Source organism: Somniosus microcephalus, chromosome 19 (assembly GCF_052327205.1).
Source record: "Somniosus microcephalus isolate GS21.2 chromosome 19, FLI_Smic_1.0, whole genome shotgun sequence".
Lineage (NCBI taxonomy): Eukaryota > Metazoa > Chordata > Chondrichthyes > Squaliformes > Somniosidae > Somniosus > Somniosus microcephalus.
In genome coordinates, this window is record NC_141005.1 from 80,024,803 (window position 1) to 80,035,050 (window position 10,248).

The 10,248-nt window shown below is 46.2% G+C and overlaps 1 protein-coding gene across 5 annotated transcripts in view; it reads right to left on the reverse strand.

The window, feature by feature from the left end:
• The window catches only part of LOC147104952 (breakpoint cluster region protein), an 859,255-nt gene that overhangs the window by 207,538 nt on the left and 641,469 nt on the right, over positions 1-10,248 (reverse strand). For all 5 annotated transcript variants that reach the window (XM_085962106.1, XM_085962101.1, XM_085962100.1 and 2 more), the window contains 2 exons: positions 6,809-6,906; positions 3,925-4,056 (listed from right to left, as the gene is read on the reverse strand). In XM_085962106.1, coding sequence (XP_085818232.1) covers positions 3,925-4,056; positions 6,809-6,906 — 230 coding nt within the window. The remainder of the gene's footprint in view (positions 1-3,924; positions 4,057-6,808; positions 6,907-10,248) is intronic.

Here is a 10,248-nt window from a genome sequence, read left to right on the forward strand (position 1 = left end):
AAACGCCAACCAATGTTGGTGCTCCCAATCACTATCCAGTGACTCCCACTGGAAAGTGGGCCATGTAGCTTAGCTGCAAGGCTATCCATAGTGAAAGAGTTTGTCAACAACTGACGAGCCTCACACATGAAGAACGTCCACCTGGATGAGATACTGGAGCTGCCAGCACTTGTGCAAACATACCCAGGAGGGGTGGAAAGTGAGGAAAAATTAAAGCATGTTAAGAGATGGCTTACAAACGGCTAAAGAAACGAAGTGATTAAAATCAGTAAATGCTGGAAATATACAGCAGGTTGATCAACATTTAAAAGAGAGGTAGGTTAGCATTTTGAGTGTAACCCTTTTTAAAATACATTTTTTTTCACCATGAGTACTGAAGGGGTTTATAATTTACTTAGAAGATATATGGAAAACATAGGAGAACAGTGTGAGAACAAAGGGACAGGTGCCATATGTGGTGTAGTTGCAGAGAAAGTGTGCGAGGAAACGTAGCTGGTAGTGAAGGTGATGGGAGAGTGTACAGGGGCATCGTGGAGCCAACTGCCTCTGCAAAAAAGAGAGCACAGAGTAAGATTCTCTTGGTGCTGGGGTCACGTTATAGGCGGTGGATATGGATACTGGTTAGATGCAAAATCCAAGGCGTATACTGTGCCCGAAAACATACCTCCAATCAACTGCACTAACTACCAGTTTATAAAGACACCTGTTTATAATCAGAAGCATGCATTGTGTGACTGTACACAAACCTGATGAACCAATTGGAGACTATGTTGCTGTTGTGATAGAAGGAAGAAGTTTATTTCTGATAAGCAGGTAGCCAATGTGGTTATTATTGGCACAACAGCAATTTATCTTGGCTATGCAATCACTTCAGCTCCAAAAGCATCCTCCTCAGCCTGTTCTAACAAGCTGCAACATGTTAAATTCTTAGTTCCCTGTAGGCCAATGTAATAAAGCCAGGCAGCTGCACAGGTTGCATCAAAAATACAACAAGTACCTCAAATGATTCAGAAATTTAAATATTCTGCTCATATAATTTCCACATTTGTACTTGTAGCAGTTTACTGCCCCAAGGGTCGCCTATTCGTAAAGAAAAACTTTACGCAACATTAATAGCGGTTTACAACATTCAGATCAGATATTCCATGAACGCAAGTAATATTATGCACAGATTCAACAATTCACCTGCCTGGATTCTAATTGGGCCATTATTTCTAAATTAGCTCTTGGTGAGATGTAGTAGCAACAGTACTGAACCAAAATATTCAGTAGGGCTTCAATATTTTTTTCTTCAGATAGACTGGAACTGAGGAATATTTGATGACTAACAGATCCATAAGCACGATGACAAATTTCTACTGGTTAACAACAAAGAAGTCATGGTTCAACCAGAAGTCATGGTTCAACCTTACAATTGCATAAGCTAAATGAAACCTGGTTTCCCAAACCAAGTTCAACTCCCTGCAAAGGGGAAGGGGTGAGGAGATGAGACAATCTAAAGGGAGATCTACGCCTGGGCAATCCTTGCCATCTTCAGGCCATTAGTTACTGGCAGAAGATTGTGTGCCCATCCTCTAGGTGCCAAATGTAAAGCCAAGTGGATAAAGAAAAGAGGATAAAACATACAAGAATAAAAGGTGAAAATTGCCTAAATTACCGCCACATGAACTAAAAAACATTTATGTTGATGATTACACCTGCCCAACTTTCCAATTTTTCCCCTCATGCAGGGTCCGACTCTTGTTGGGACATAGAACCAATTCTTTAGATTCCCAACAAATTCCAACTCATGTCCTGGCTGAGAATGTTGGCAGATGACCTGTAACTTTCAATGCTAGGGAACCATGCAGAATGTGGCACTTGCATGAATGAGTTGTCAGCATTAATCAGGTAAAACTATTGCAGATCTTTACTATGAGTAAAACATGGTAACTAGTAAGGAAATTCAAGAACAAACACAGGAAGTTTTCTGATAAACTGAGAACATTGTTACAGTCTGTGAATGGCATCTCTCCCTTGTCCTGAATGCACTGACTCAGACTAGGATATGGATCCTTAAGCACTAGCAGCCCTCCTGTACTTCTCCCAAGTGGCCATTACTCATGTGTGAACCTATACAGCAAGTGTTGGTGGGCTGTTCAATCAGAGAAGGAATCACAGCCAACCCCAATTGTGTTCCTCATCTGATAGCCACATACATGAAGCTTCCAGCAGGATAGTGATCCTGGATTGGGAACCCTGGCAATTATTCCCCTCTTACCCTGACATTTTTTATAGTTTTATAAAGAAAATGTAATGTTTAATTCTTAAAATGTGAACATCAATCTAATTCTTCCAATATAACAAATTGCTGCTGCGTAAAACTTGTACAGTAAATTTCAAACTGACGGTGACTCAATTCCAAGCCGGACCGGATTTCTCTGAAATACTAAAAGCAATTGTGAGGTTCAATGGGTGCAATCTTAAGCTACAGAATGGAGCATTTAATCAAAGTTAATCGTTAACATAGTTCACCACTATATTCTTTCCCAAGCAACAATAACTTGTAGTGATATAGTGCCAACAATAACTTGTAGTGATATAGTGCCTTTAATTCCAGAAAAACATCCCAAGGCACTACTCAGAGGCGTGAGGAAAACTTTCTACATGGAGATTACAGATGCATCAAACGTTTCTTTATTTACTTTTATAGCTGACTCTGGATAGACATTGAGTAGGTTTTTGTCTTTACCACCTGGGTATTAAACATTGTCTTGGCAGCGTGCAGAAAGGAAATTCTAGCAGGGGGATTGGAGGGGGGTGGGGGGTTTGTTCACCCCTTCAGAACCTGCTGGATATTCCGTCCATTAAAAATAATGATATAAGGGACAAGCGATCCTCCCTGCTCTGCCCAAGTGATGCACCAAACCATTCCCCATCTAACGCTATTTCTTGGAATTCTTAATCCAACTGGAAAAAAACTTGTTCCAAGCAGAAAACTTGATCCTCAATCATCTAATTTTCAATGCTCATCAGTCTGAACATGGCACTGTTGATATTGCCAACAGAGAGAGGCATTCTTTCCTGGGGTTGGGCAGCTCCAGGTCTGTCCTCAGACAACTTGAGCTTGCAACCCCAGGGCTTTCAATGGAACCTCATTGGTGATATCATGGAATGCTGTCAGTGACCACCATTATAGATGGATAACTGAAATTTAGAAAAGTATATTTTTTGTTTTTGTATGTCAGTATAAAATGGGTGAGTACTTCCCTGGGTTTTCCTTCCCCTTTAAGTAAAGCAATACCTTACTTTATAATATTCTGAATTGTCACAATGCAATAAAATATAGTTCATGTTTAAGGTTCAAGATGGCTCAAGTATCAAACATGGCGCCTCAGATCCTCTTATTAATTCTAACCTTCAAAAAAAAGGGATTCCTTCATGTTAACCATGGTGTATTGCTGGTCACATGATTCGATTCTGCCAACCATGAGACACTTACATTCCACAACACAGAAAGCAGCCATCACATTTTCACACCAAAAACTGAAACCTTAAGTACGTATGTTGAAAATAACTCCTTAGCATTTAAAATTGTACCTGAGAGTTTAAGTAAGTTGAAGTCGCTGAAGTTTTTAAAAACTCAAAGTCTAACAGAAATTTCAGATAAGTTTCATTTTTTCTTTAAAAACTTGCTGGTGAAGTAGGAGTTAGATAACTTGTAATGACAAAAAATAGAAATTGTAAGATAACACTTAGTAACCTAACCATGGACATTCAAGCTCCCTGTCATTAGCAGTTTCAAATTCTGTGAGTTAAAGAAAATGCATATTAAAAGTAATAATTTTGTGAAGGTTGAGAGTATCTGGGTTTCCAGTTAACTTAGTGACTCTTTCAAAGAATCTCACTTCTGCGGTAGCCTATAGGACTGACTGAAGGACCTACCTGAATCTGTCCTTTCCCCATGATTTTATCAGTAATTTCAGCATCTTCTTTGGTGAGTTTGGTTTTGTTGTAGCATTTTTCGTAACATAGAATTCTAAGAGTCTGAGATCCTTCCAGTTCTATTTCAAATTCCTGCAAAAAGTATATTACAACTGTTAAAGGAGAAGTAAGGTTTGGGGAGTGGGGGGGGGGGGAGAAGAGTAAATAGTTACTACTACTTCCCTATTCTACATAAAAACAGAATATGCTCACCACAATTGTATTTGATGCTTTTGTGGAAATATCAATTTTAATGCCACCATGGTGTCCTCTGAGCTGGAGCTCTTTCCTTGCTAGACCACTGTGACAGCTCCAACAGAGAGGACCCATAGTAAAAAAAAAAGGAGGGCCCAATTTCATATCCATCTGACAACAATGTGACCTAGGAAATCACCCTGCAGGTTTTGAAATCTGCATCCTTAACAGTTGTAGCAAATAAATCAATGGTAAATCTATTATTTTCTATACAGAATGGGGAAGGCCCCCATAATGACTCAATGGGTTTATCCAGTGAACAGCTGAGTCATACAGAACAGGTATGTCCCAGGGTCGATGCCTCGTTTGTGCTCAATTGGGGTAGTGGCAGGGGAGCTACAATTTGCCTCTGTAGGCCTTGGGTCAATGCTTGTCCTCCTGATCACTATCCAATGCCCCCTGGTAATGTGTGTGTGTGTGTGTGTGTGTATGTGAATGGTGAGTGAGGATAGGATTAGGATCATCCCCTGTGATCAAATAGCCTACTGATATTCAATGTCAAGACTTACACATGAATAATGGCAACTTGGGAGTGGTATGGAAGGATGACTAGCATTGTGAAACACTGCCCTAGCAATAAGTCACTACCATTACAAGGGGAGGGGAGGGCAGGATAGAAAGTTAGAGAGAAGGAAATCATAGAATGGAAGAGAACTTTGAACTAAATGACCATGAAAGCTGTCAGATTGTTGTAAAAATCCAAGGGAAGGGAACCTATTACCCCTACCCTGTCTGGCCTACAAGCGACTCCAATCCCACATTATGTGGTTGACTCTCAACAGCCTCAGGGCAACTAGGGTTGGGCAATAAATGTTGGTGTTGCCCGCATACAGAGAACGTCCCTGTCCCTTTAAATATTAGCATCTGAATAACCCAGTGTCCCTGAGGCACATGGCAGTTTCCAGGGCAAAATAAGTGGCTCTCAACTGTCTGAAAGTAAACAAATAAGTCCCTGTATACTTCATTAATTGCTGTTATTGAAGTTAATCAAAACTGGAGAATAAAACAAAGCAAATGAAAGGAGTTGCACAGATTTATCCCAACCACAACAACAGTAAAAGTTAGAAATACAACACAGGCCCATCAGCATCTATAATGAGAAAAGACAGGTTAACGTTTTATGTCAAAACTCTTCATTTCCCACCCAAAATATTACCCTGTGTTTTCTCTTTTAGATGCTGACTGACCCACTATGTATTTAGCAGCATTTGGAGCTTTTTTCTCCTTTATTTCTGGCTGATTTTCTGTCCTATATTTTCCTCTTGTTACTTCCCTGCCTTATCAGTGAGGTCAATTTGAGCAACCCTATTGCTGCTCTGGTGGGGACCTTCTGGTTTGCACAGTTCACTGCCACACCATATGGTGCAAATTAGCCAGTGAGCCACCTTTTTCTCCCTTGCCCTCCTCTCCTGAAGGCAATGACTCCTTCTCCAGATATAGTTGCAAGAGTTCTGATTGCTCTCTGGTACCTTGTCCAATTGGCCATTCTTTATGTTTGAGCCTAAACAGTTCATTGGCAGGATATTTGACTGGGGAATGCATCACAACTGAGCTCAATTTTGTCCGTATACATGTATTTCGAGCAGGAAGTATGAAGTTACTCACTGGATAAACTCACCGAGCCTTTGCGGGAAGCTCCTGATGGCCATCTTTTAACAATTCTGATTGGTTATGCCTTACAACATGCAACATAAAAATATTTCCCAAGAATTCCAAATAATTCATATATAATGTAATTTTTATGGGGGGGGGGGGTTAAACATTCCAAAATAAAATCATCCAACGCCATCAACCATGAGACATTCCTACAATTAGTAAATCTTCAATTTTACACACTAACTACTGCATAAACAGACTATTCTCAATACTTTCAGTCGGACCAGAGAATTTTTTTAAACCAGTTTTCTTCAACCTGCACTATCTCGTCACCCAAATATGGTCTTATTATTCACAGTATCACACCTGCCCCATTTCGTTTTTTACTCTTCCAAATTTCCAGAAGGCCCTCACCAAGACCGGTACATAGTCCAAAAAATAAATTAATTCATACAAAAGCCCTGAAATTCGACCAGTGGGGAGGGAAAAGCAGTATGGATCAAGGGACAATGATCAGGAGCAAGAACCCTGGCTGATTTTAACCCTCCCTAGCCCAAGTGCACAGAGTGCAATTGCAGAGGCCCAATGGCTGAGATCTGTTGACACAGAACAGACACTGCACCACACAGTACATTTACTAAGCTGCCCATCAGGAAGCTTCTCAGTCACAATATCTACCAATGCACTGAATCAAACATCTGACAGGCAGACTTAACTCAGCAAATGGTGGGTCAAGTCTTCAGGAAATATGCAGAGTGGGAACCAGATGTTTATCACAGTGAGGCAGGGAAAACTCAGAAGGCGAATGGCCCTGTTTCACTCTCAAGCATCCAGGAGAGTCACAAAACGCCACACTTGGAGAACAGTTCATCTGCCTGCCTTCTTGCCTGAGAAATGGAGTAAAACTGCATGCATGCCACTGCAGTCAGATGGAATAGTCAGTTCTAGTTAGTCAATATGGACAGGGGTCCAATGCGTGCACATGAAGACTCACCTCATTCCAGTTTGGTTCCATTGTGTCCCTGTAGACTCTCGTCTTTGCCTTGTTAACAAAGTAGCCAAATGAATCTACTTCTAATGTACAGTATAAATCTGTTCAAAAACAAGAAAAACAAATCTAGACACAATAATTACACAAGACATCTGGATAAGAAATGCTGCCTGTTAAAATAAAACTGGTTGGTGCGGTGAATTGCAAAACAAATTACAAACATATGAAAAGAGAAAAGCCAGTCAGGCCCACCAATTCTCATTATACCCATTATACAGTGCAACCTCATATACCACCTTCTCTAGTTGTTAGCAGTACTAATTCCTGGGGGAGGCAAAATGGAGAATAAAAGCCTGTGGCCAATTTCAGGAGAACTTTAGGAATTTACTCCCCGACACCCTGCAAGAATCATGCAAGCTCTAGAGACAATCATTATCCATAACACATTAGTAGCTGCACTTCACTAATGCAATTTCTCTCCCTCCCCTATATGTCCCAGTGTTCCAAGGCTATAGCAACAGAGGACTTTACAGGATTGGAATAGACTATTTATATTTATTGAGCCACTCTTAAAAGGTCAAAGACTTAGACCACACTTTATCTCTCTCATCCTTCTAGCCCTAGCTACCAACATTTTAACTAGAGCATTCTTAAAATTTATATCATTGTCTGCTTTTGCTGCCTTTGTGGTGAACTATTCCACATATTCACCCCATGACGAAATTCGAACTTAACTGTGTATTATCTTTTCTCTAAGTTAGAATCCATGTTGTATTAATATTGCACCTTTCTTTGTGTCCCAGTTCATCTATTCACTCCAAGATCTGAACTACAGGAAACTCTTTTTTATCCGGCACCGACGGGACCAGCGTGGTGCCGGTTTATCAAAAAGTCCGAATTACAGAGTGGTATAGTTAAAAGGTACGAGAGCTCCGTACACAGCAACAAATCCAGGCTTCCCTGTTGCTTAGCAACATGTGCAGGAACCCCGGCCACAGACCAAGCGTCCCTGTTGCTTTGCAACATGTGCAGCAACCCCGATTGCACAGCCACAGATCGAGGAATGGCCACTCATATGAAGTAAAACTTACCTGAACCTACTCCTGAATTTTGCCGGTTAACCGAGATTTCCAGTTATTTAGGTGCCGGTAAATCGAAAGTTTCCTGCACCTCAATAAAGTTGTCACTAAGTTGACTTTTACCGCAGTCTAAACATCTCCAGTACCATGTGGTCTTTCCACATAGCACAGGTGTTTCAATCTCATTTATTAGTCTACTAGCTGGGGGTGCCCGGCGGTGCCGAGGCTTTTTCGAGGGCATGTTGTTCTTGGAAGAGAGAGAGAGAGAGAGCGACTGGGGGGGGGGGGGGGAGGTGGGGGGGCGGAAGAGAGAGAGCGAGCGACTGGGGTGGGGGGGGCGGAAGAGAGAGAGAGAGCGACTGAGCGGGGGGTGAAAGAGAGAGCACGGCTGGGGGGGAAGAGAGAGAGCGGCTGGGGGGGAAGAGAGAGAGCGCGAGTGGGGGGGAAGAGAGAGCGAGTGGGGGGGAAGAGAGAGCGAGTGGGGGGGAAGAGAGAGCGAGTGGGGGGGAAGAGAGAGCGAGTGGGGGGGAAGAGAGAGCGAGTGGGGGGGAAGAGAGAGCGAGTGGGGGGGAAGAGAGAGCGAGTGGGGGGGGAAGAGAGAGCGAGTGGGGGGGAAGAGAGAGCGACTGGGGGGGAAGAGAGAGCGACTGGGGGGGAAGAGAGAGCGACTGGGGGGAAGAGAGAGCGACTGGGGGGAGAGAGAGCGACTGGGGGAAGAGAGCGACTGGGGGGAAGAGAGAGCGACTGGGGGGGAAGAGAGAGCGACTGGGGGGGAAGAGAGAGCGACTGGGGGGGAAGAGAGAGCGACTGGGGGGAAGAGAGAGCGACTGGGGGGGAAGAGAGAGCGACTGGGGGGGAAGAGAGAGCGACTGGGGGGGAAGAGAGAGCGACTGGGGGGGAAGAGAGAGCGACTGGGGGGAAGAGAGAGCGACTGGGGGGGAAGAGAGAGCGACTGGGGGGGAAGAGAGAGCGACTGGGGGGGAAGAGAGAGCGACTGGGGGGGAAGAGAGAGCGACTGGGGGGGAAGAGAGAGCGACTGGGGGGGGAAGAGAGAGCGACTGGGGGGGAAGAGAGAGCGACTGGGGGGGAAGAGAGAGCGACTGGGGGGAAGAGAGAGCGACTGGGGGGGAAGAGAGAGCGACTGGGGGGGAAGAGAGAGCGACTGGGGGGGAAGAGAGAGCGACTGGGGGGGAAGAGAGAGCGACTGGGGGGGAAGAGAGAGCGACTGGGGGGGAAGAGAGAGCGACTGGGGGGGAAGAGAGAGCGACTGGGGGGGAAGAGAGAGCGACTGGGGGGAAGAGAGAGCGACTGGGGGGAAGAGAGAGCGACTGGGGGGAAGAGAGAGCGACTGGGGGGGAAGAGAGAGCGACTGGGGGGGAAGAGAGAGCGACTGGGGGGGAAGAGAGAGCGACTGGGGGGAAGAGAGAGCGACTGGGGGGGAAGAGAGAGCGACTGGGGGGGAAGAGAGAGCGACTGGGGGGGAAGAGAGAGCGACTGGGGGGGAAGAGAGAGCGACTGGGGGGAAGAGAGAGCGACTGGGGGGGAAGAGAGAGCGACTGGGGGGGAAGAGAGAGCGACTGGGGGGGAAGAGAGAGCGACTGGGGGGGGAAGAGAGAGCGACTGGGGGGGAAGAGAGAGCGACTGGGGGGGGAAGAGAGAGCGACTGGGGGGGAAGAGAGAGCGACTGGGGGGGAAGAGAGAGCGACTGGGGGGGAAGAGAGAGCGACTGGGGGGGAAGAGAGAGCGACTGGGGGGGAAGAGAGAGCGACTGGGGGGGAAGAGAGAGCGACTGGGGGGGAAGAGAGAGCGACTGGGGGGGAAGAGAGAGCGACTGGGGGGGAAGAGAGAGCGACTGGGGGGAAGAGAGAGCGACTGGGGGGAAGAGAGAGCGACTGGGGGGGAAGAGAGAGCGACTGGGGGGGAAGAGAGAGCGACTGGGGGGGAAGAGAGAGCGACTGGGGGGGAAGAGAGAGCGACTGGGGGGGAAGAGAGAGCGACTGGGGGGGAAGAGAGAGCGACTGGGGGGGAAGAGAGAGCGACTGGGGGGGAAGAGAGAGCGACTGTGGGGGGAGAGAGAGCGACTGTGGGGGGGAGAGAGAGCGACTGTGGGGGGGAGAGAGCGCGACCTCCCCCCCTCTCCCTCACACTGCCCCCCCTCTCCCTCATACTCCCCCCCTCCCTCACACTCCCCCCCCTCCCTCACACTCCCCCCCTCTCCCTCACACTCCCCCCCTCTCCTCACAATCCCCCCCTCTCCCTCACAATCCCCCCTCTCCCTCACACTTCCCCCTCCTCTCCCTCACACTCCCCCCTCCTCTCCCTCACACTCCCCCCCTCCTCTCCCTCACACTCCCCCCTCCTCTC